The sequence below is a fragment of the Delphinus delphis genome, chromosome 6 (assembly GCF_949987515.2).
Source record: "Delphinus delphis chromosome 6, mDelDel1.2, whole genome shotgun sequence".
NCBI lineage: Eukaryota > Metazoa > Chordata > Mammalia > Artiodactyla > Delphinidae > Delphinus > Delphinus delphis.
This window is the reverse complement of record NC_082688.1, coordinates 72,178,158-72,204,778: the sequence shown is the minus strand read 5'-3', so window position 1 is coordinate 72,204,778 and position 26,621 is coordinate 72,178,158. Positions and strand designations below refer to the sequence as shown.

Sequence of the window (26,621 nt, the reverse complement as noted above, 5' to 3'; positions counted from 1 at the left end):
CTTACCTCTGCACAGACTACTTGTTGTTCAGTATGCCTTTGGTCTAACAAACTCCTCTGTACTTCTCCACCAATTAGCTCTTCTCCATATGCCTGTTTCCACAGTTTCTCTGACAAGAATCTCCTTAAATTTCACCTCCTCTGTTTGAACCAACTAAAGCTTTCTCTTCAAGTTCATCCTGGTTAAGCTTGAAACGCCAGTGATTAAATATAGGTGTTCTGTCTTCAGTAAGTGCCTGCATCTCTCTTGGTTATTGTCTTGCTTTAAATTTTTGAGCTAAGATCTTAGAGGGCAGAGACCATGTGGTACTGATCCCACCTGCTTTTCTACAGCTAGAAAGCCATGCTATGCGTGTGAAAGCATTTCAATGCAATCTGCTGATGAGGGAAGTGTCTTGTGTGGGAGACGATTTTGGCAGTAGCAAACACGTTTGGCTTTAGCCATAAGAATTGCTTTCTGAGTTTCTGGAAAAGGGAGTATGTAAAGCAAGTCCTGTTTTAAATGAATATTTTTATAATGCGGAGATCTCTAATCTATGCGTTTTGTAGTGATGGATTTGTTTTTGAGGGTTGAAGTGGTTTGTGTACCTGTGGGGCGATAAACCTTTTCGTGGTTTTTTCTTTTAATACATAGTGTCTTGATGGATTGAGAAAGAATGGTGAAGTTCCAGTCAATCAGTTACATGACAAAGAACAAGAAAAACAATGCAGGTGTATTTGGAGATTATGAATATCCTGGTTGAAAAGTTGTGTACTTTGGATGCACAGGACTCTGCCTCAAAATAATTCCCAAGCTTGGCCAAAGGCAGTGAAATGTATGCTGAAAAGACCGAGTTTGGATAAGTCAATTACGGTTTCGAAAACTACACTACCACTTACCAGCTACCTCTGTGCCTTTTGAGCAAGTTAGTTAATATCTCAGGACCTCCATGTTTTTACTGTAAAATGGGTTACAGAGAGCTTTGTTGTGAGAATTAAATATGTTGGCTCTATGTAATACAAGGCTCATAAGATGCTTGATAGCAGTCAATAATTAGGTAGTGGTACTGTTTGCTTCCAGAAAGCTAGAAAAAAGCATTTATGGGGCAGTGGGAACAGACTTCTCTCCCAGACTTACAGAGCTTTTCCTATTGGAAGGTTTTGGCTGGTGAACCTTTAACTTTGGGGCGAGTGAGAGACTTTTTTTAAAAAAAACATTGTGTGTTCAAGGAGAAAACTTACCCTCTGTAACAATTTTTTTAAATCATGTGGACCTGGTGGGATTTGCATGGTCTGACTAATGTTTCCCATTCTTCTGGACAAAACACCACACCATAGTGGTTGGCAAAACTCTCTTATACAGCTCAGAAAGGGCACTGGGCTAATTATAGTGTTTAGGGCCTTTACATTTTTTTTCTTGCAATATCTAATTTTAAAAAATCTCTTACAAAGAGAGAAGCACATTAAGAAGCTGTACTGCTTTTTGATGGACTGCTTACGGATTTCCGTGTGTGTGTAGATTGACACCAGCTGGTAGTGCAAGCAACAGCAGATGCCCTTTTTACTACTGCAGTTGTTAACTGGTTTCCCTCTTTACCACAGTAATATTTTGAGGAGTATAGTTCCCTGGCCCTCATCTCAAATGATATTTATTTGAACAACTCTACTGCTTTTTAAGTAAGCACAAAATAAAGCAGGTAACACAAGCCGCTTTTTGTTCTTTTGGGTATTTTTGGCCGTGCCCTGCGGCTTGCGGGATCTTAGTTCCCCAGCCAGGGATTGAACCTGCGCTCTCGGCAGTGAAAGTGCAGAGAGTCTTAACCACTGGACTGCCAAGGAATTCCGCACAAGCCCCATTTTGTGTGTGTGTGGCAGGGGAAATCTGTATAGAGTTAATTATAAGAAACGAAGTGAGACTATTGTAGCAGACTCAGATCTTTAACTGAGAGTTGATTTTGCCCTAGCTCAGGGTATGTTAATATCCTAACGTTTTTTGAATGGTAAGGTCTGACTTTCTGGCCAACTAACAGTTTTCTGGCTTTTGCTTTCACCACGGGGATAGCTCCAGTGGTTGAAGGTAGGCCTGCTGAGTTTTCTTTTAGAGCAACTACCTAAATCAGAGAGTAATGAGAACTGTTTTTTTGTTGTTTTTTGTTTGTTTGTTTTTAACAATGGTGTTGAGATGCTATAATATCATATTCGAATACTTTTTCTCAAGCTAGAGAACCTTGTCCAAGTTAAAGTCTTCTCCTAAGATGGGTGTACTAGAAGAAATAGTTTATTTTCCCACTTTAAATAAAGATCATTTTTCCTATTCTTCCTGGTCTCCGATGCAAGACATCTTAGTACCCATATGCACTATTTGAGAATTTAGAGGATTTAATATGCTGTTCTCAGAAGCCTAAGACTGAATTGTGTGGGAGTTCTTAACGTCTGAAATGGTGATGTATTAAGAACCCACAGTTTTGCCAACTTAAGCAAGGTCATGCTGCATTGCCAGCAGATTCATAATTACTGGGACTGGAACTATAGGAAAATGGAGCTCTACCAGTTGTATAATCGGAGGACAGATGTGGCCATTAAAATTAACTCAGTAGGAAAATGCTCCGGTGCTTGAGATCATTAACTGCTCCCTCTCGAATTAGGCTACTTAGGTAATATTTACCAAGTGATGACTGTTTACAACTTTGATTTCAGCAGAAAAGTTACGATTTAAACTCTTCTATGTTATCTGAATATATCTGTAAAGTCCTGAAAACCATTTTAAAATATTGGGCTCTTTAGTCTCAGGCCAGCTTTATTAGCAGTTGGGTAGAAGATGAGTCTTCTGGTGAGCCATCTGTTTTCTGTATTATGTGAGTGTCTAGGTTGAATTCTCCATCCTGGTGATAATCCCTGGTAATATCCTTTGGGAAGCTGGTAAAAATGCTCTGAGCTTTCAAGGGAGTCTGGCTTGGTCTGTAGTAATAGGATCTCACCAGTTCTCTGCCTCACAATTTGATCTTTCCCATCAGAGGGCGGTGAGGAGGACCTGTTTAATTTGACCTGAGTTAGTTGAATATTTAAATGGAAGGACCTCCTGCATCTGGCATCTGAGGAGACTCAGGCTAAGTCAGGAATTAAAATTTGGAGAGACTGGAGAAGATTACATCCCTCTGTTCTTCTAAGATTCTCTCAAAGCTTTCCCCTGATGTGTGGTACCCGCATGGTTTTGTTACACATCAGATCTGAGATGTTGAGAAAGCTCCTTTGTAAAGTCTGGTGCATGTTGTTGTGGTGCCAGAGCTGCAGTGCACAGCCTGTCTGAACAGACACACAAAACCAGTGCCCAAGAACAGAAAGTCCATCTGAAGAAACACAACACATTTGCAACTTCATTTTGTGTTTGGGGGAGGAGGGAAGAATGGTGTTAGAATGAGGGAAAGGAGTGGGTCTGTCTTTAAAAACAAAAATTGTCCCCCCTTGGAGTGAAAACTTGTTTTCCTAAATCAAATTATTTGCTTTTTTTGTTAAGGGATGCAGTTTTATATAGGGACTATGTTTAGAAACAGTGTATCTTCCCAATTTGCTTTTTTGTTGTTGTTGTTAAGTGTTACATTATTAAACCTCAGCTTGCAAATAGTCTTGCTTGTCAGAGAGGACCATAGTGACCTGTTTCTGCTTACTGGGGAATTTAGAAAAGAGTCATGCTGCTTTTGTCCTTTTTATTTCATAAAGCATTACTACTGCTTTAAATAAAATAATAGATACACATCAATCAGCATAGTCACCTTTTATTGTTGATTCAACTACTAGGTTTTTACAGAATTCACTCTGCATTTTATTTGACTTGTACATGAATAGTCTCGGCAGACTTAATTATATTAGTGAAAAAGCACTTTCAACAAAATTATATGCTGACATCCCATAATTTATACTTACAGATTTGTGAAACAGATTTATGTAAATCTATCAAATTACTCTAGGTGACATTATTTTTTTAAATTGAGATTTTATTTAAATGGTATTCGTAGAAAATTTTCATATGAAAAATTTTACATGAACTGTTTGAAAAAATGTATCTTTACATCACTCCCTTATAAAGACAGAATACTGTAACATTTGAGCATCTTGTCTCCTTTTGTTCTGTAACCATCTGGTACGATGTAGGGACATGGGGAGCATGTTTATAAGGGCATCTCTCTTCTAAACCGTAAGTTCCTGGAAGGCAGATGGCTGTTTCTTCGTTTGTTCATTCTTTTTTTATTAGCTTGTTCGTTCATTCATTGTTTCAATGAGCATGTTAATAATCTATGCTAAGGTCTTTTATATCAGGAACTATGCTCAGCTTGCCCTTGCTCAACAGTCTAAGGGAGGCGACATCCAAATTGACTCAATACCCATACGTATTAAGATAAAGGTATATAATATAAAGGCTGTGGAAGGACTAGGGAGGGGCACTGAACAGTGAGCATTGGGAGTGGGACAAATTGTGGTAGGAAATGGTCTCAGAGAAAGTCCTAAAGGATTTGTCAGGGCTGGCCAGTTGGAGATGTGTATTCCAGACACAGGGAACTGATTATGCGTTTCAGGGTATACGTATGTATAGGAGTAGTAGAAGTAAGCAAGAAGCTGATGGTGACCTTGGAAACCAGAGTGTGATTGGGATTTTCTTCTAGAAAGATACCCCAGACAACATTACAGTTGAGAATGACTGGTTTTGGAGTTAACAGGAGTCTAGGGAAGGGATGATGGGTTAGGATATTGTAGCAATAATCCAAATTAGAATAATACATGAGGACCTGTGCTAATGCCAAGGGGCTGGGGCTTGGGGTGGGGGCAGATTTAGCTGGTAGAACAGACGGGATGTGATACCCCTATGGTAGAACTTGCACTGAAATGAATCTGCTTGCACAGCTTCCCTAGTAAACTATGAGCTACTTCCTTGAAGTGTTGGATCAAATGTTATCTTCAGGGTGGGGCCTGCGCTCACCACTATATTTAGGTCAGCAGCCCTGACCCTGCACTCCAAGCTCTCCTCTTTCTGCTTTTTTTCTCCTTAGCCCTTAGTCTCTTGTAATATATACTGTAGAGCTTGTTCTTTTGTTTCCTTCTACCAGAATGTAAGTTTTACGAAGAGGAATTTTTTGTCTCTTTGCTTATCCTCAGGGATTAGCAAAGAGCAGATTTTCTATAATCACTGAACAAATGAATGCTGAATGTTGGTGAGAAATATGTAGGATGACTTTTTTTAAAATTTATTTTATCTATTTTTGGCTGCGTTGGGTCTTCGTTGCTGTGCGCGGACTTTCTCGAGTTGCGGCGAGCGGGGGCTGCTCTTCACTGTGGTGCGTGGACTTCTCATTGCGGTGGCTTCTCTTGTTGCAGAGCACAGGCTCTAGGCGTGTGGGCTTCAGTAGTTGTGACTCGCGGGCTCTAGAACGCAGGCTCAGTAGTTGTGGTGCACGGGCTTAGTTGCTCTGCGGCATGTGGGATCTTCCTGGACCAGGGCTTGAACCCTACATTCGCAGGCCGATTCTACACCACTGCGCCACCAGGGAAGCCCTAGGATGACTTTTAAATACAGAATTTTATTTTTCACAATTCCATGTTGAGAAGGGTCTCACTTAATATTGGTTGGATAAAATTAAATTTATGTACCAGGTTTGTAATCAAGAATTTTGGTGATCTATTGCTTTTACCTTTAAACCTGAGGGGGTAATTTGATACTTAGGACATTGATAATCATGTGAAATAGAAAAGACTAAATAAAGTGACCTTTGAATTAAATGGGTCCAGAAGATTGTGTATTTTTAATTAAAATATGCAATTAAATTTGTAATTAAAGTATGCTATTAAAAGCAATGTAGGTGGCAAGGGAACGGCTGCTGCTTTGAATTATGCACCGTTTGGGATAAATTGGAGTTTACTGTGTTTCCCACTAGCACTTTGTCACTAAACAGATTCTATTCCTGCTCTGACCCCCGCGCAGCTCTCAATGTGCCTCAGTCCCATTCAGAGGCCTTGGAGTGTTTCAGCTCTGTGCTTTAGATCACTTGACCATGGCTCTAAGCAGCCTGTTTATAACTGTTCTCCTTATGCCAAGGAACAGTTTATAAGTAATTGTTCTGTCTCTTGTGAAGAAGTGATCCTTCTCTGTGGCATATATTTAGATTAAAAAGAAGGGTGCAAAACAGAAGGCATCCACACAGACACTGTCTACAGAATACCATGCGCGGAAGTGCGGTATTGAGCTGGAGCTTTCAGTACCTGCTTTTGAAGGTTTTAGTCCTATGACTGTAGAGATACCTTCCTCCATAGTGAAGTTTTAGAATCCCAGCTGTGACTGTTAGGACCAAGACTTAGATTAATGCTTCCAAAATCCCTAAGAGCATGGGACCACGAGTAGCTTGTGAGGATAGCTGGGGACGAGTGGCATTGACCTTATTCTTGATGTTCAGCTACCAGAGGAATTTTTTGGCTTCTAAAGACAGGATTTATTTGTCTTGAAGGCTTTTTGGGGTGAGCCTTAGCTTTGTCATTTTGTTCAGAAGTTTCTTTTGATCATGTTGGTTTCCATAATTGTTATACTTGGAATTTAAATGTAGAGCTTTATAGGTTTTTTAAAGAAGTGATTCTTGGTTTTGAGATTGTCAATATGCACATTCTAAATTCAGAATGACGTGAAAAATAGATTTGGAGGATATGGTTAAATGATGCTTGGTTTCCAAGCCTTCCTTGGTAGTTTATGACTGTTACTAGCTGATGCATACAAAAGTGGGAAAAAGTGGGTCCAGGCTAAATATTTTTTCTTGATGTTTGACTTGCTACTGCTTCTATTTATTAAAACTCTACTCATAATAACCTGAAACAGGCACTATATAATATATAAATAAGGTGCCTTTACATTGTCATAGGAATGAATAACAGTGTAGGAATTCATATATACTGAAATTGATATTTGCACAAGAAGTACTGGAATTTGAGACAGTAGGCAACTGTCTCAAAACAAGTTTTTGTGGTAGAGCTCTGTTAGAAAATGTGTGGTTACATTATATTTCAGGCATACTGAAGGTGACCCAGGTTCAGATATAAACTAGTTGTGAATTGAGGGGAGAAGAACATAGCATTTCAGAGTCTTGGATTCAAGTCCTGACCACCACTTTCTGCCTGTTTTTTCCTTTAAGGAAGCTGATTGACCTTGCCCAGCTTCAGATACCATTTCTTCCTTACAGGGAAGAATATGAGTATCTCACAAGATCAGTGTGAGGCTAAAATTAAACACTAGAACACCACACAGCTTAAAGATGAGAATGGGGAGAGTCTTGCCTATCTTTATATCATTTGTGATGCCTCTGTGTATTTTAAGCATCCAACACATATTTGCTGACTTGATTAACTCACTTTAAAATGAAAATCTGTGAAGTTACTAACTCCCTTGTAGTTCCAATGCCAACATGTTAATGCATCTACTACAGTGGATTTGGGAATGCAGCCGTTTAGCAGCAAATATCTCCTTTCATATTATTTTACTTAGGGTAGTAATAACATTTTGCTTACCTTAAATACTAATTGGCAGGTGTTGCTCTTTCTAATACTACCACTAAGCAAATTAGAAACTTTGTGGCAGAGAGCTCATCTGGGCATAAATATTGATTTTACTCAATTTCCAACAGTTGAAATTTGGTTGACTCCTCATTAAAACTAGCCATGGGTGCTTGAGGGGGTCAGGTCAAAGACCCATTCATTCAATGGCTAGACCATCTGATGGTGACATTGATGATAATACCTTTGGTTAAATTAATAACACCACTGCGCTTCTCATTCGTGCATTTAGCAAACTTCTTGAGTGCCTACAATGTGCTAGGAGTAAGAGCTCAGAGGACAGGGCAAGAGACAGCTAAGCGGGTTAGGATTTTTTACTTTACCCAGTGACCCAACTCCAGCAGGCAGTGCTCTGCTAGAGAGTGACCTCGGTAGGCAGTAAACTGTTTCTCTGAAGTGATGGATAACTTGAAGATTTTAGAAGAAAGACATCTACTGGTTTTTTAAAAATGCATCTGTAAAAAAGGCAGTCTTCTTGCAGCGTCACTTCGCATGCCCAGACCATCAGCATCTGGCCCCTCTAAGAGCTCCCAGAAGCCTTATTTGCAGCCTCAGAGTATCTCTCACTATTAAAACTGTGATTCTCAGCCTTGGCTGCATATGTTAGAGTCACCAGGCTTTAAAAAACCTGGTATCAATGCTTCATAATAGACCAATTTAAAAAGAAAAACTTGGGGAAAGGGACTCAGGCATTAGTTTTTGTTTTTGTTCTTGTTTTTGTTTTTTAAGCTCTGTAGATGATTCCAGTGTGTACCAAGATTAAGAAAGGACTTTGATTAGAAGCTGCCAAAATACAGGTGTGAGGGTGGTGGAGAGGGTAGGTAGGAGAAATGGACTCAATGCTAGTACAATTGATAATTTGATTAATTTTGTTATAGAATAGCAGTGTGACAAAACCACCCAGTGTTCACTTTGCCTTTCCTTCCCCTGTTATATTGGTAGCATCTTTCTGGTTTAATTTTAAATGAATACATGTAAACTCCTTAACATGTAGTAGATATATGTTATTTTTCCTCACTTTATTTTTTGACTGGAGTGGTCTACCTCCGTCAATAGTGAATGTTCTCATCACTGCCTTAGCAACTTCACTGGGTAGGAATTATCCTCATTCTAGAAATAAGGAAGTTAATGACTCAGAGAGGTTAAGTAGTTTCTTCAAAGTCACACAGCTGGTAAACAGCAGAGCCAGGATTAGAACTTCTGTGTGTTTATCTCCAAAGCCTGTATTCTTTTCATCATAAACAGCTTCTTTGAGCAGATTTTTTAATGTTCAGCCTATTTGAATCCTGCTCAGTGACAACAGAACTGCAACACATTTCATAAGAGGGCACTGTGCATGCAATAGACACATGATAAATGTCAAATTAGGAAAAAACTGAATGCTTAAAAATGCAGTGGTTTCACATGCAACTTTTAAAAAACAGAGCCTCGAGTAAAACACAATCTATATGAGTAGTGTGAGAAAAAAAAAAAGAACTGAATTAGTTTTAGCTCTCTCCTAACCCTCTTTTTTAAAAACAGAAAAAAATATAATTTGATAAAAGGGTATAAGCTAGCAATGATTATCCCCTCAAAATTATTGTGGTCCCCAAAATATAATCCCAAGTTTTCATGGTTATTAGGCATTGTGTTTAGCCTTCTCTCTCTCTCTCTCTCTTTTTGTATACTTATAAAGAACCACATTGACCACTCTGGTTAGCCTATTCTAAATATCTGTATTCATAACCACTTGGACCTAAGGTGCTGCTTAAAAGAAAAAAAAAAAATCCCTTTTTTTTTTTTGCCATGAAATTGATCCAAAAATGGTAATTAATAAGAAGTATTTGGACCTTTACTGGGAATCTTCCAGGAAACCCTCAATCGGTTTGGTTTGACTTTTAGTAGACTAAATCTTTTTAATGTCCATTTTTGTCACCACCCGTATAGTGTCTCTCGCCTTTTCAAACTGAGAAACTTGCCCTTAGTTGAAAAATGGAGACCTTTAGGATTGGCTTTACTTGTCTGTGCGTTCCATTGATTCCGATCTCTTGTTACTTCCTATAGAGTCGGGACACATCAGTGAGCCAGAGGCGAGAGGGCTCAGGTGATGGATAAAAGCAACAATAGACTCATTTGGAAGCAACTCTTACTCCAGAATTATTCTGTTTTTTATCTTTGTTTATGCTTTTCTTTCTTTTCCACATGTTCTCATGGGCTTGGATGTCCTCAAGTGTAAATCTTTGTGTTCATATTTCCCTGTATTCCTTAGCTAGGTCTTCAGACCCCTTTTAGAAAATTGGATTCAGTTTATTTGAATAAGCTCCTCTAAAATTAATGTACTTATGCATATACACACATATATTACATGTACACACACACATACTCACGATTCTCCACCGTTTTAGAATCTGAAATAATTGTACTTGGTAAAGGCTGTAAATTTGTCAGGGTAATGTGTACAGAACACTGACAGATTCTTGGTTGATGCTTTTCACTTTCCAATTTTATGGGTAAGGAAACTGAAGCTGAAAAAGTCGTGCCCATGAAGCCCACACAGCAGCTCAGTGGAGACTTGCACCCACAGTTTCCGAAGCTGAATGTTGCCTTGCTGCTGGGTGCTCTGGCTCAGGCAGGACATGTATGATGGAACACTTTGGGTATGTGTGTTTTTTAAACAGCGCAGCTTGCTGAGTTCTAACTGATGTTTAAACTTGCAACTGTAATAGACAGGAGATGAAAAAAGGCCACATGTATATTTCTAGAAGAATTAATGTAGACTTTTTTTTTCTATTGAGAGAATGTGCTGGCATTAATGACAAGACCATATGCCAGAATGAAAGTGGATGTCTGTCATCAGTGGTGTAGAGCTAATGTATGCCTTTTTCCCATTCCCTTTCATTAGGGCAGAGCTTGGGCTATGGCTTTGTGAACTACATTGACCCTAAGGATGCAGAGAAAGCTATCAACACCTTGAATGGATTGAGACTTCAAACCAAAACAATAAAAGTAAGTTTATGGTTTTTTTTGTTTTTTTTTAATATCTGCTTGCAGAACAGAGGTTAAAAGAATTAAGGTCTACTTGCAGTTCTTTCCTTTATTCATTTTGTGCCCGTATGGACACTTCTCTGGGAGGCATAGCAGAATTTTTTTGTTTGTTGCATGATGAGGGAAACTTTATTCATGAGTACTACATGTAATTACTTACGTGTTAACAAAGGGACAGAGCAGCAACTTTCTCAGATAAGTACTTTATGAAACTTACTGAATTAAATTTCCTTCTTTGATAGAGAATTACTTGCCTATAATTTGAAGAAACCTTATACCATTTCTTCTAGCACAGGGGTTGGCATTCTTGTTCTGTGAAGGGCCAGGTAGTAAATATGTTAGGCTTTGCCGGCCGTGCAGTCTGTGTCACAACTTCTCAATTTTGCCCTCATAGCTTGAAAGAAGATATAGCCTCCATATGAACAAATAGATGTGGCTGTGATCCTATAAAACTATATTTATGGGCACTGAAACTTGAATTTCATGTAATCTTCATGTGTCACAAAATAGTCTTTTAATTTTGTCCCAATCATTAAAAAATGTAAAAATCATTCTTAGTTCTTGGGTCATAGAAAAACATGTCCTTGGGCTGTAGCTTGACTCTGTTCTGGCAGATTCAGTTTACTTTGAGGAGACTGACTAGAAGAGTGTACATGCCACACAGGTTATTTTTTCTGTTACAGTTTTCTTTTCAAGACAAATGGTAAATAATTTTATGGATGTTTTTCCTGCTTTTTTGAATTTTTGAAATTCTGATGTAAATTCTCTCTGGATAAGAAGTTAATCCAGTTTGCTGTGTAGATTTCTTTTCCTTTAGAATATGAAAGGGACATTGCCTCTGGCAGAAGCTTAGTTCACGTGCCATCAGTTTTCCCTCTCCTGCCCAGTGCATCAGTCTTTCTCACTGAGTCTGGATGAGGCTCCCAAGTATTTTTTTCAAAATAGTGTTCCAGACAACCTCTGTCAATTGACTCAAGTTGGAACCTATTTTCCACCCTTGATTTAAGAACTCAGCTCAGACCATCGCCTGGAGTGGTAAGGGGAAGTTAGCCACAGCTGACTGTGGTATCCATCTTGCTTAGAGACGTGTCTAGAAGATTTCTGCTCATTTTCTCAGGTATCTGGAAATGCAGTGTCATCTTTGTGCTTAAAAGTTGCTTCTCTCAGGGCTTCCCTGGTGGCGCAGTGGTTGGGAGTCAGCCTGCTGATGCAGGGGACATGGGTTCCTGCCCCGGTCTGGGAAGATCACACATGCCGTGGAGCGGCTGGGCCTGTGAGCCATGGCCGCTGAGCCTGCGTGTCCGGAGCCTGTGTTCCGCGACGGGAGAGGCCACAACAGTGAGAGGCCCGCGTACCGCAAAAAAAAAAAAAAAAAAAGTTGCTTCTCTCAGAGTTGTCAGTTAAGGTAATTCACTAGCCCTGGGTAGTTTTGACATCTTGTTCTTTATATTTTTTGGCCCAGAGGGAAAATGCCTCCCACCACTGTCTCATCTAAAGGAAACTGTATGCAGTGGCCTCCAAATATACTTGGATGTAAGATGTCCGAGATTCTGCATGTTTCTTGGTCAAGAAAATGTCCTACGTACAAACCGTCTGATTATTAGATTTCTAATCCATTCTAAGATTGCAAACACTTGTTTATTTTGACCTTGTTTTTTCAATCTGGATGATTTTTTCTAATTGTCCACACTTCTTTGCACGCTCTCTGTTTGTGTCACAGAGATTAACCTTTTAATAGTACTGTTAAGTGTAATGATCAAGTGTCCTTAAAAAGAAGACATCCAATGTCCAGTTACCGTCAGATTGTTTTGTGAATGCTGTATCCTACTGCAGATTTTTGTGAGGCTCCCAACTTAAACTGACTTCAGGATTGCTGCTAATTTATCGTAGTTTTGAGGTCCTGAGTGGTGGTTAAGAAGAAAATGGAATAGATGGTTGGATTGACATACCCTTTTCTCCATTCCAGAAGTATCACCCTCATTTCATTCTACGGAGTCAGCTCTTTTGCTCTAAATCAGTTCTTTTGCAGTAAGGTCCACGAGAAGGTAGAAATGCAGGGGAAACAGGTCTCCATAGAAGAAATACCCATGGCCTGCACAGAGACCACTGGTGACAGCTGCTTCCTCACTGTCCATCACCCGGCCTTCTCTTCAGGGCCCAGCTGCTCAGGCAGAATACGTGGAAGAAAGGACAGTAATGCCTTGTGGCTTTTACGCCACATGTGGCATCTGCTACTTTTCTTTGGATTTTCTGAGATGGGGGTGGAGGTGGTGGGTAAGCAGCAGGCTACTTCTTTCCCCACCCCCATTCAGTTCCTGCAAAGATACCAGATAACAGCTGGTGTCCTCAATTTGGCCCACATTTCTCTGAGGCAAAGCAGACCATTTTCCAAAACTACATAGCACCATTTTTGTCTATTTGTTCTTTCTATGTGTGTTTTTTTCCCCCTTATTTTCAGTTAGATGTGTCTTGTGTTCTTATACAACATCTGAGCCAGGTTTTTCCTAGTGTTCACTGCTCTAAGTACCCTTTGGAAGTTGTATTTAAGCCTTTCCGGTCCGTATTCTGTAAATTAGTCTCTTTTTCCTTTCTCCAGTCCGTCCTGGTTGTGACCGTCAAAAAACACCACTTTCCTCATATTGCTTCTCACTCAAAATTCTCTCATATTCCCCTACTCTTTTACCATATCATTTGGCTTAACTTTGGAGTGACCCAGTGTTATTACTGTTCTCTATGGTAGTCAGACTGGCTTTTTGCTTGCAAGTGGATCTTATTTCCAGCCTCTGCATATATGCTCATACAGCTCCCACTTCCTGGCATACTCTTTCTCACTCAGTTTATTTTTTATTTATTTTTTAAAATAAATTTATTTATTTATTTTTGGCTGCGTTGGGTCTTTGTTGCTGTGCACGGGCTTTCGCTAGTTGCGGTCAGCGGGGGCTACTCTTTGTTGCTGGCGGGCTTCTCATTGCGGTGGCTTCTCGTTGCGGAGCACGGGCTCTAGGCATGCAGGCTTCAGTAGTTGTGGTGCGTGGGCTCAGTGGTTGTGGCTCGTAGGCTCTAGAGTGCAGGCTCAGTAGTTGTGGCGCACGGGCTTAGTTGCTCCGTGGCATCTTCCCGGACCAGGGCTCGAACCCGTGTCCCCTGCATTGGTAGGCGGATTCTTAACCACTGCACCACCAGGGAAGTCCCTCTCACTCAGTTTAACAGCAATCATCTCATCTTTTAGAGCCTGTCTGAAGTTCTTTCTTCAGCTGCTGCCTTCCTGGGTTGTTCTAACTTGTGTTGGGTTCCCCCCTTCTTTGAAATATGTTCTCTTTACCCATGAGGAATCACAGAAGTTTTGGGGTCGAAGGGACCCATATATGATTTAGACTTAAGCACTAACCTCTGCCCCCAGTAAAAGAGTTGAGACCTAGGTAGTGGTCATAGAGTTTAGCTTAGACCAGGCAGTTGAAGACAGAGCTGTGACTCAAATCCTTGTCTTTTGACATCTACACTAAAACTCTTGCCGTGACACCATGCTTTCCGTTAGAAAGCTGCAGTAGATTAATTCATGTATACGTTATGTACAAGTGTACAAGTGTTTGTGCACCCTTGAGTTCAGGTTTCTCATATGTCTTCCAGACCACCTAGCATTTATGCATTTTATAGATTGGAATATTAAAACAGTGAATCAAGTGCTGTGAAAGGTGGTTTATTTAGCAGTTTCTCCTGGGGCTTCCTAGTAGCATTAGCCCAGTAGGGTTTTGTGCAATAGAGGGATGGTATGTTGAATAAATGACGAATATTCAGTATTTCTGCAATGAGTAAAGCAAAGTCCCTCAGGCACTGTGAAATCCTAAAGCAGTTATTCCCAAACTTGGTTGTATCAAAATCACAAGGAGAGTGAGTTAGAAGTACAGGTTCTGGGACCCACTTCAGACCTACTCAATCAGTGTCCAGAGGTGAGATGCAGGAATCTGTTTTTAATATGCTTTCTAGGTAATTTGTGACAGTGAGCCTAAGACCTAGCACTTAGAAACTACCAAAATGTACGTTTTTTTGAATAGATGGTTTCTCTAAACACTTGGTATTTTTGCATGCAAAGTTCCATTTGTCTTCATCTTTTACCTTGATAATCTTCTTCTGGATAATTCACTTAACTGGAATATTAACCATGCTTTTTTTTTGCGCGTGCTGAATGCTAGTTTAGTATTCGGAGTAAAAAGCAGTTCATGCAGTTTTCACTTTTTAAGAGGTGTGGCTTAGAAATTAGAAAAACTTAATATGTTCACCTTATGTTAGAGAGAGGTTTATTTATTATGAATAGCAGCATTCATAGGTTAAAGGTTCAAGATGAGGATCACTTTTTTTTCCTGGTTGGGTTAATGTCCCAGCAGCTTACATTGCTGGTGACATCACACCATCCTTGAACTGCACAGGAGACAGTCATGATGGGTTAAGCCTACCCGCGTTGTCCCTAATAATCAGCTGGTAAATAAAGTGGATATTACAAGATGTTTTTAACTTTTGATATTAAGGAGGGTAGTAAAAAGGGAGTATATGCACAATTCTTTCCAATCCTAAAGGAAAATGTATTTTTTTGCCTAGGTTAATGGCATCAGACTTAAATTCATAATTAGCAGAGTAAAAGCATTCATTTCTGAAAATACTTAGACTTTCCCCCCACATCAAGTACTCTGAATAAGAGAATATCACATACACAGTAAAATGGATATCTTGACTCCCAGCATCTCTTCCAACTCCTCCCCCTCCTACAACGGGCCTAGGAAGCTTTATTCCACAAAGTGGGCTTGCTTCATCTGAAAGTAGTAGGAGCTATTATCTCAAGGAATAGAGAACTTTTCAGCATTATTGATAGGTACTACCCTTAGAAATCCATGTCTTCTGTCTCACAACAGAAGAAACCCTGTCTAGAAATGCTACCAGCATAGAAAAACTGCCTAGATTTGGTTTTGATTAAATTGATTTTTCTTAATCATTCAGATGTAAGTCAGATTAAATCTTACCTTGGCTTAAAAGTTATTAATTGACATACATTAATTTGGAATTTCTCATATTAAAACTAATTAAACTACCATTTCAGTCTGTATGGAAAAACTGTTATAAAAAGTTGGAATATTAATTACAAATAGTAATATCCATTCCTTAAAGTGTTCAGTTTATTAGAGAGCAATTAAGTAAAGCTTAATAAACCTTTATTCTAAGCTACTGTATTGCTTTTAATTTTTTGTTAAATTTATACCATTTCCTAGCTTATCCTTTTCTCAGTAAATGTCATGTTTGCAGACTCTTTTGCTGTTTAGCATGAACTATATCCTTAATCTAGGAGGAATATAGAACTACATTTCTGAAATCTTACCCTCCCTGGCATTGCGTAAGTGATTTAACTGGCTCTGTAATCTTGGACTTATCTTTTAACCATTTAAGTTTCTATCTATATCTGTAAAATCTTTAAAATTAATGAATTAACTTATCACTGAGTATGTTTATTACCTGACTCTTAACTTTCCGTAGTCTTCCAAATTGCATATTAAGAAAAGGTGTAACTGTTTTTAATGAACTCATGGTTATCATATAGAATGGTTTAGTTGAGAATGCATTTAGAATGAAATGAAGCACCCTGTCCTGAGGAGGTAACAATTTTAACCGTTTCCCTTTGCCACTGTTGAATGTGTAGCAGCCACGGTAAAATTCATACTGGAAACACTTTTCTGGCTCAACCTTCTTTTTGGTTCAGGATTATCTGGGATGGGGTTGGTTTTTATTCATTTAAGTTGTTCATTTATAAATGTTCTGAACATGAGGAAATATCTTGTAGATAGACTGCATAAATCTGCTCCCCACTGTAGAGAAAGAAAGAGCATGGAAGCAGGAATGGGAGAGTGAAGCTTGGTTACAGGCTTGCCTCTTGGTGGATGCTCTGTTTAAAATATCTGCAGCACCATTCTGGGGTGTGGGTTTTATAATAGTAGGAAAGCTGAGAGTTCATACTTTTGTCGGAAGTTTGAAAGCGGGTGTTAGGGAAATCACATAGATTAGCTAGAGGAGAAAGCTGGGTGGGGGTGATGCAGAAATGAGCCTGAGAGCAGTTAGGGATCCGAAAAGGTATGGTACGTGTGGTTTTATAGTGTATGTGAGGGAGAACCACCAAAGAGTTTTGAGCAGAGTAGTGACGGAATTGGACTTGAGTGTTTATTAGGAGGGGAAGATCTGCTTTGCATTTAACTCCACATCTCTCTGAGCATCTCAAGCCACCCTAGTGTTCTTGTGGCTTATGTAGTTGATATTTCCCTTGAAGGTACAAACTGTAGGTGCTTGTAGAAGTGTGGGCTTCACAAATTTATAAAGCATCTTCTATAAAGTGCCCATCAGTTCAACACTTGAGTACAGATCATCATTTACCTTTTACCTTGACCAGATTTGGAAATTTTGAAAGTAATAGTCTGAAGGACAGGCCTCAGATTAACTGGCAACTTTTGAGACGTTATCCTAAATTGTTATTTAGCTGGTCAGATCTCTGAGGGGAGACAAAAAAGTTGAAAATGTGGAGGCAAAAATGGAAACTTTGAGTAAATGATTTCTTTGCCTTTTAAAAAATACAGACTGAGTGCACGTTTTTCTAACTTCATTTTTAACCCATAGTCTGGAACTTTCTAGAGCCATGTGCCAAATTTTAAGTGTACTGCCATATCTGATTATCAGAAACTCTTCAGTGCATTTAGATAAAATTCTTGTATCTATATTGAGTCCAGTTTACATAGTCCTTATATGAAATGAGGAATAACAGATTTTTTTTGAGTAATGTGTTATTTGTATAATGCACATCATGTGTTTTGTGGAATGATTTATTTTCAGCTTTGATTTTTTAAAACATAAAAAGCCCCAGAGATTTTTACTTATCTCAGGGACCTAGCAGGGTCCAGACTTTGTTTGTCCTGACTTCAGGCCTGTTGTGTTACTTCTGCTCCTTACAAGCTTTGTCCATATTGGGAATTAGACATTTGAAAGTTCCTAGAGGGCAATAATTTGGCATTCTCTGAACAGCTTTTCTGTAGATACTTTTCCACAGTTGTTGGAGCAGAGGCTGAGACTGTACAGAGGAAAGGGTGAGGAGGATGGTTCCTGGGGGCAGTGTCCTAGCTTACTTCCTGTCCATCCCTGCTTGTGAGCCATGGAGGGTGGTGGTGGGAGAGTCTTAGCAGCTGAACTAACCCATTTTCCTTGGGAGGGATTTTATAGATCACTTTATTACCCAAGCATGGCCCTACATTTCCTGCCTGTTTCATAAACGTACATCAGCAAAGGCATTTCTGCAAGGCACTGTTAGCACTTGTCTGCTTAACTTTTCTACTGCTCTTTAAGGGTAGGGTAGGACTTGTTGTTGTTCACGTATAACTCAGGGTAAGTAGTGCTGGGTCAGTTTGGTGGCTTCAGTCTGTTCTTCCAGAGCTAGCTGGAGAGGTTAAGATAGGTGTGCTACCTTCTGAAAAAGTCTCTTAATTCCTTGCTCTATCTGCTTTGTATAGTATTTTCATAGGACTTTTATCCTTTTGCTTGTCTGGATTCATGCCAAAACAATAGTGTCTTGTAGCCAAATACTCCCTTTGGCCAGTGAAAGGAAGCTCAGGTTAAGGGACTTGTTCAAAAACGATATAGCTAATAATAGTACTACTAGGACCAGAAATAGGCCACATTGGCTGATGCCGGCACCTTTTATGGTTTTCTTTCCGTTTCACATTATTGATGTTCAAGCGTCCGTACACTATAAACAAACTGAATATTCTCTTGAGGACCTTGATTTGGGACTTTTAGCGTCCTGAGATTTTCTGAACCAGGCCTCTGTTAGGTGCGAGGGAGTGGAGCTGTGCCTGGTGGTAGAAAAACTCTTTCAGGCTGTGCATGTGAGACAGCCAGACCTCCGGTTTGAGAAGAAAACTGGTATCTGGAGGTCCTATTTAGCAGATAGGTGAGTTAACATCGATTTAAGTATTTCAATGGTAATGGACAGTAAAAGAAGCATTATAGTAACTTTTTGAATCTCTGTTTTATAGGAGACCACTCATTCTTCAAGAATGTTTTTCTGGTAGGTTCCTTTTGAGTCCTAGATGCTAGTTTAAAAATCACAGAAAAGTGCATTTGTCTCTCTTTAAATTTGTGTGGGCTCTTTACAAAAGCATGTGTAGTCGATTTTCTTTCACTCCCACCTCTGCCAGGTTTTCCTGTAATTGCCTTTAGCATCAGTTCTCAGCCATAAGTACTACATCAGAATTCTTGGTGGAGCTTTTGCTTCGGGAAGTTTCTTGGCATGCTGTTTATGAGCAAGGAAGAGAGGCGGCTATATTTTGAAAACAATACAGGAAATTGATTACTTACCCCTGTCCCTGCCACCCCACCCCACCCCACCCCACCTTTGAAGAACTCCTTTGAATGCTGCATCAGGACGTGGAGTCACAAGTCCTGGGTTCCTGTTCTGCTCTTGCTCTGTTGGCCTAATTCGCTCATTTATAAAATGGTAGAGATGGTCCCAGGTTACATAGTTCCGGTGAAACGATTGACTTGACATCTAGAGGTAGAAAATACTTGTGTTGACCTGTTGTTTTCAGAGACAGAATATCAAGAATATTCCATTGTTTTTCAGTCTGCATTTTCTATATTAAAGTGGTATTTTAGAAGTCTAGTTGGGGAGGAATTAAAAAGCTACTTTTACTCTGAAGAAAGTAGTCACAATGTTTAATTCTTTGGTGCAGTTTTGTTGGATATTTTTAAAATGGCTCTAGTTACCTTGTGTTATAGAGAAGTAGATTTTGAAAAAAATAAATCATGCTAATAGGCTTTCTTTTGGGTCATTAGTACCAGGTTACCTCCTCCCAGGGGAATGAGAAGTTTAATCCTTCCTGCATAGGTTCTGGGCTTGCTAATGAGTCTTGAAATGACCCACAGGTGAGCCGAAGGAAGGGCAAGCAGAGTGCCTGCCTGGCCCTGGAAACTTATAATTCAGAAAATGCTTTAGTTTCCACAAATTTTGTTAAATGACTCTTTAGAAATTTGACCATTTCTGACCACCCAGACGACCCTGTTCACCTTCCTAGAAAGATTCCAGAGCCATTGAGAGAGGCTCTGACCTCATAGAATCAAGCACAGCAGCCTTTTCGAGACTGGCTATACTGATGGGCTCCCCAACCCAGCTGAGCCGCTTGCAGCAGGTCCGGTTCTCAGAAATACCTTTGGATGGGTTTTATGGGCTTTGTTTTACTTTTGCATTTTTGTATTTGTTGGTGATTTATAGTCACATATACTTTCAAGCTACCTGGGAGTTTGTGTTATCCAGAAACCAACACTGGTGGATGGTGAAGAGAAGGGCTTGACATCTGTAATTTTTATGAGCTCTCCAGGAAACCCAAACACGCCCCAGAGTTTGAGACTTTTACCTATTTAAAATCCCTCAACATAAGAGACTGCTAAAACTTTAATGTTCATCAAAATCACTGGAGTGGTCTGGTTGATAAAATGCAGATTTCTGGACCCTAGTCAAGACTTACTGAATATGATTATCTACAGAGTGAGACCAAGGAAATTGTAGTTTAACAAGCACCACAGGTGATTCTTAGCAGGTGGTGGCCTGACCTGAGAACCATTGTTTAGTGGACCTTGATAGTTTACACTTGGATAGGTCTCTGGTGCTTGTTTCAAAACAAATCTATTGATACATGTAAGTAAGATTTTCATTTGTGAGTCCTCTCATAAGCTATCTGGAATGCTTGTGATTAACAGGTGTAATTTTAATGAATATAATGTCATACTTACCCTTTCTCTCACACACATTCATTCTCTCTGTCTCTCATACACAGATGCGCGTGCTCATTTTCAGAGCATTTGAATGTCATTAAATACTTCTAGCGTTACAAGTACGTAAACATCATTTAATGTTTGATTCTGAGAGTGGAGAATTTGCCGCATGGTTCTTCTGGGGCTCATTCATTTACAATGGGTATTTCATAGTATAGAGTTTAGGACTTGAATTTTATGATCCAAGATGGTTGTGAATCCTTAGATTATAGAGGTTGCTTTTACAATACAATAAAAGTTTGTCTCATTTTTATAAACTTCTAGCAACACTCCTGACCCACCCTCCCTAGTATCTGGATACTTGAACTTTCTAGTCAGGGTCTGAATAAATGGGAATTTGCTCTTATCATAAAGGACTCTTACACATAGCATGTTGAAAATATTTAAAGAAAAAAAATTTACTGTGTGCTACCTTAATGTATAAACCTTTTGACCTATAAACTGTATTTTGTCCCAAAGCTGTGGGAAAGTAGTGTGTGCATACTGTTGCCCAAAGGCTTAGTATGTCTCTGTTCCGCTCAGATTTGCAAAAATGGGTTAATAAGTACTTGTCACCAACTTGCAGGGTTTTCCTTAGTGTTCTTCTTCATTAACCAGTGTTCTTGGGGGAATTGTGAAATATGCATTGTCTGCAAACTACTCCGAAGCACAAAGTCAAATGAACTGTGAAGGTGAGGGCTAAAAACACCTCTCTCACCTTTGTACTTTGTTCTTTGAGTATTAAAGAACATTGATCTACCAAGTGGCAAAGGGGATACTATTTGGCGGTTTAATTACCGCCAGTGAATGTTATTGATGCTATCAATCAGTGAGACCCAGGGAAAGGGCATGGTGCCAGACCATTCTGTGCTCCCAACAGTGTAATTAAATACCATAGAACTGGATTCTCAAGGTAAAGTGAGGTCATCTGAAGCAGGGGAACACTTTGTCTTGCAACAAAGGTAAAGGTGGTTATCTCCTCCTTGCTTCCCCTCTTTACATTTCTGGAGGAGTTCTATGAATGGCAATGAATGATATACAGTCTCTTCTTTGTGTACAGTTAAGGTTGTTGGTGTTTTCCTTAAAAACCCTCTCTCGTAAAATCTTCACAACTGTCATACAAAAGGCTTTAGGAGTACAGTAATTACTTTCTGTTAAAGCTGTTTGGGGGAATATATAGCTCAGGTGTCTAATAGATATTTGGAGAATCAGAGATTGTCTTTGAATGAGACTATTAGTCCCGCAAATCAGCTCATTTAAAAAAGCTTTCCCCATGATTATTCTCTAATGTCTAATCATGTTGAGAGAAAAATATCTTGGTAGGTTTGAAGTTATAAAACATTCAGTAATATTTCAGGGGTTATTCCTTTTAAATTATCTATTGAACACATTTTTCATAGTTGTATAACTTAGGTCAGGTCTACAAAATATATGTAGGTAAAACTTTCTTTGGCTCTGGGGAAGGCTTTTAATAACATTTCTATTATCCTTTTACTGTATGTTTTATACACACACACACACGTATCTGTTACGCAAATCTCCATCTAGGCCTATTTGAGAGGTAAGAAATGCCATAGCTAATCCAAAATGTTTTCTGTTACTGCCTCTTTTTTTTTTTTAATCGATGTATAGCTTATGATGATCAAGTCTTATTTACCAAAGACAGTCTACCCTTGAAAGAGATTTTGGTTTCCTAATTTTTTTTTTTTTTTGAGAGTATAAGTGCATACACACACACACCAGATCCCCGACAAATGGGTCAAAACAAGCCCTAAAACAATAATAAATCTTGGCTATTGTAGTATACTTGTAATACAGGGTATGGATTGCAGACTGTTTATATTTCTAACAGGTGTTTGAAGGGGGATTGTTGAAATAAACTATCTTCTCCTTTGTTTAAAAGAGGAAGATCGTTAGAAAATTTCCTTCAGAAGTTTGAGGAATAATTTTTTAACATACATTAAAGGTTTAGTAAAAGAGTCTCATCCTATTACAGCCTTATTACATTATATGGAACTATAAAAGACCAGTGGGGTCAGTCTCCAAGTTTGTAAGGAAGGTCATGTGCTTTAAAAGTTATTATGTTCATTATACATGTGCTTTCCCCCCCTGCTTCTCCCCCACCCTAAAGGCAAAGATATCAATCATAATATTAAAAAATAATTAATTGCAAATTATTGTAAGACTGTACAGTCATGGTTATACAGTCTTGGATAGGGAACACCTATGAGTAATTAATTAATTCTGGAGGCATTTTGAGTGGTTAGTATGTACCAGCCAGCTTTGCTAAATGTTGGAACAGTGCTAAAATGTGACAAGATGTAGTCTTGTCCTTGATGTCATTGTGTAGCAGGGGAGACAGCACTTGCTTTATGTGACCATTATTTGGATGTATGGTAAGTGAATGCAGAGTGCAATGGAAAAGGATATGTCACCAGCTGTTGAGAGGCCTCTGTAATGGTTTCAGAGATGGTAGGGTTTTACAAAATAGGATTTATCAGGGAGAGAAAGAAGAAAGATATTGCACATGAAGGAATGTCTCATCCAAAGACATAGAGGCCTTTATGTGACATGTACTTTTTTGGAGGACACTTGCATCTAAAAACTGTAAGTGTGCTTGTTCTATCAAGTAATAACCTTCTACAAAAATGATTGGTAGAAAAATTTGATCCATCCTAGCCCCATATTTTACATTTATCCTTTTTAAGTGGAGACCTAATTTATAAGAGGAACTATAGGAATGAATTTGGGGCAGATTAATTCATTTGTTCATAGACACATATCTGCCTTGTTTTGAAAAGATCCACTGTGACCTTTGAGACTCATTTAAGATATTTACAGATGGTACCAAGAAGAAATTTCTCTGTGGAGTATTTAGTGTACACACAGAGATAGGATCATTATAATTTCATTACAGTATGTATAAGTAGGTCAGAGAAGACTAGATATCTGAGGTAACATTACAGTGAAGCAGTTTTTTTCTTCTAGTTATAGAACAAAAGGGAACTTATTGTAGATGGTATTCAAATTAACTTTTTTTTTAATTGCCACACTGATTTTTTTTTTGTTTTTTTTTTGTTTTTTCGGTACGCGGGCCTCCCACTGCTGTGGCCTCTCCCGTTGCGGAGCACAGGCTCTGGACGCGCAGGCCCAGCGGCCATGGCCCACGGGCCCAGCCGCTCCGCGGCATGCGGGATCCTCCCGGACCGGGGCACGAACCCGCGTCCCCTGCATCGGCAGGCGGACTCTCAACCACTGCGCCACCAGGGAAGCCCGCCACACTGATTTTTGACTATTCTCCTCACCTAGCTTATGATGGAAAAACTATCTCAGTATTGTATATGTATATGACAAACGCATATACATTTCTGTAACCTGTTACTCCCCTGCTTATAAAAGCTTCACCTTGACGTTTAGGGCTCTACCATTACTATTCCAGTGTTGTCACTGTCCTATAGAAATTTTTATCCTGTCACATCTGGGTTCTTTACTCTTGAAGATGCAAGTCTGACTCTTACCTCCTGCCTTGCTTGGGTCATCCCTGCCTATACTGCCTTATACCACCATCATTACTTACCAAGTTTTATTTGGCCAACAAAGCACTTATTTTTCGCTGCACGTTACCTTTCTCTCCTATTCGGTGGTCTGCTCTCTGAGGGCAGGCATCTTCATCTTCAGAGCACGTCATAGAAAACTTATGCTTTTGTCTGTAATTTCTGAATGAGGAAGTTTCTATTTATTGTTCACAAGAAAGAGTGGGAGACCTGCTCTATGTACTCAAAGATGGGAAAATTCACAATTTAAGTGAAATTAAAAGTGAAACTGTGGCTTCCTGTTAGGTGTTAGGATTCAGTGAAGATACGGGCAAATGATGGGTGTATAAGGGACCTACTGGCTTTTTTTTTCTTTTCTACAATAAATGAAGATTTAGCTGTTATTTTTTTACGTGAGATTTTCTACATAATGCACATGAGCCTGTGTTGTTGTCTATCATCTGTGTCTCTTCCGTATATTCTTTCTCTCTCAAACCTTAGATGGAGTATGTGAAAGTCCTAGAATGTGTAACCTACCAAAATTGGCCTGTTGAGAACCTTTTTCTTTTTCCACACGTTACCAACCAGTAAAAAAAAAAAAACTAATTAGCTTTTATTCTAAACAGCTCCAGTTTACTTATATCACATGTAGCGTGTAGTCCCTTCTTTAGGTTTAACTTTGTAACTCAGCTATTTAATCTGTTGACAGTGCCTTAGACATGCTAGATGCTCAAATATTACATAAATTATATTTTAACTTTATTTTGGGGGGTAAAGTTGTGACAGGTATCCTGATAGTATGGTTTTTGTTGGAGATTGCGTCTGATGAAGTTTCAGAATCTTGAAAGAACCCTTAAGAGCTTTTACTGCAGAATAGCTTTCTAAGAATTGGGTGAGTACGGCTATTTTTCTATAAGCCAATTTAACTTGTATTGTTTCCAGTGAAGCACAAAAAGCCAGATTGTTTGGACAAGCATCACACCTTCTAGTCATCTTGTCTGAGAGGTACTTCAGAAATAGCCCCTGCAGGAGGCCGTGGAATAGATTCACTCAGCAGGTATTGGAGTGCTTACTTGGTAGATGGGGCTATCCATACATACACACATATAGGCAGCCCTCGGGTTCACATCTGCAGATATGGAGGGCTGACTCTCTTTGTTGTACTACACTGTTCTATATGAGGACCTTGAGCATCTGTGGATTTTGGTACCCACAGGGGCTCTTTGGATACTGAGGGATGACTGTATGTATAAGAATAAGTTTCAACCCTTTAGGAGCTTAAAGCCTAATACTGTAAAAGCGTTGTAAGTGAATTGCAGTGCTCCCAGTTACTTGGGGGCAGCAGGGAGGCTCTGAGGCAGTCTGCTGCTCTGCTAGTGTTGGAGAAGCCCAAGCACATCTGGGTATTGAGTCCTAAGTACTGAAATTTCCCTTCTCTAAATCTCTCTAACGTCCTCAGAGTATATTTAGTGAAAGTGTCTAAAATGAAAAATTTACAATTCTCCCTGCTAGTGTAGGATTCTTAGTGTTTTTTCATAGTGTGAATTCACATTGAGTCATTAGGCCCTGGTTTCTTGGTGACTCTTGTAACCATCCCATATTCAGAAACATTCATGTAACCCTAATCTAACTTGATGTTAGGCTCTATTTCATGAAGTCCATTTATTGTGTCTACTACTGTCTACCAAAAAAGTATCCTGTTTCTCATTCTGCATTTCACATTAAGCTCTAAGAGACCTCTGAGAGGGAGTGAAGAAGTAGGAGGATTTGATATGTGGCAGTTTCTTTGGAGAAATTGTTGGCTTTTCTTATCAGCCCATTTAAAGATGCTAGATGGGAATTCCCTGGCAGTCCAGTGGTTAGGACTCCACACTTTTACTGCCGAGGGCCTGGGTTCGATCCCTCCGGTTGGGGAACTAAGATCCCACAAGCGGCACGGTGCAGCCAAAAAAAAAAGATACTGGATGTTGACCCTGTGTATGACAGTAGGATGGTCTTTCCATCATGCTTTGTTTCAGCCAGGCTCAGGCTTTCCAACCTACTCATCTGCTCTTCTCTTAAAAAATACTTGTTTTGTAATATTGTAATTACAAATTTTATTGTAATGAGAGTTTTGATAATAACTGCAATAGATTTGGAAGAAGCTTTACTTAATCTTTGAACTGTTTTTCTGTTAAAGTACATACATCTTCCTTGTGCCAAACCTCAGAGATACTGGTAATATATGAGTTTTTTTCTTCCATAAATTGGGGCCTCTGATAATAATAACCAATTAATACCCTGGTTATGAGGATCAATTGAATTAATAAATGTGACATACCCAGGACAGTACCTGGCACATGGTAAGCACTTAATAAATACTAGGAGCTATCATCATCTGTATTGTTACATAATTTTATATATGTGAAATCATTATATTATGATGAAAACATTATTATTGTTCTCCAGCTCTATGCTCTTAGTTTTCTCATTCTGTTTAATCATTGTAAAGTCACTGTGAGGTAAGGACTATCATTAACATCAAATTACAAATAAAGAAATACCCGCTTCAAAGGACCTAAGGAAATTATTCCCAAGTTATATAACTGGTGACAAAGCCAAGACCTGAACTTAGTTCTGTGAGACTCCGTGCCCTATGATCTTACTCCCTTGTAACTTTGGAGAGTTCTAG

At 39.2% G+C, this 26,621-nt stretch overlaps 1 protein-coding gene across 7 annotated transcripts in view; it reads left to right on the top strand.

Annotated features, from left to right (window-relative positions):
- The window catches only part of ELAVL2 (ELAV like RNA binding protein 2), a 139,984-nt gene that overhangs the window by 89,807 nt on the left and 23,556 nt on the right, over nucleotides 1-26,621 (top strand). For all 7 annotated transcript variants that reach the window (XM_060014850.1, XM_060014849.1, XM_060014848.1 and 4 more), the window contains one exon: nucleotides 10,444-10,547. In XM_060014850.1, coding sequence (XP_059870833.1) covers nucleotides 10,444-10,547 — 104 coding nt within the window. The remainder of the gene's footprint in view (nucleotides 1-10,443; nucleotides 10,548-26,621) is intronic.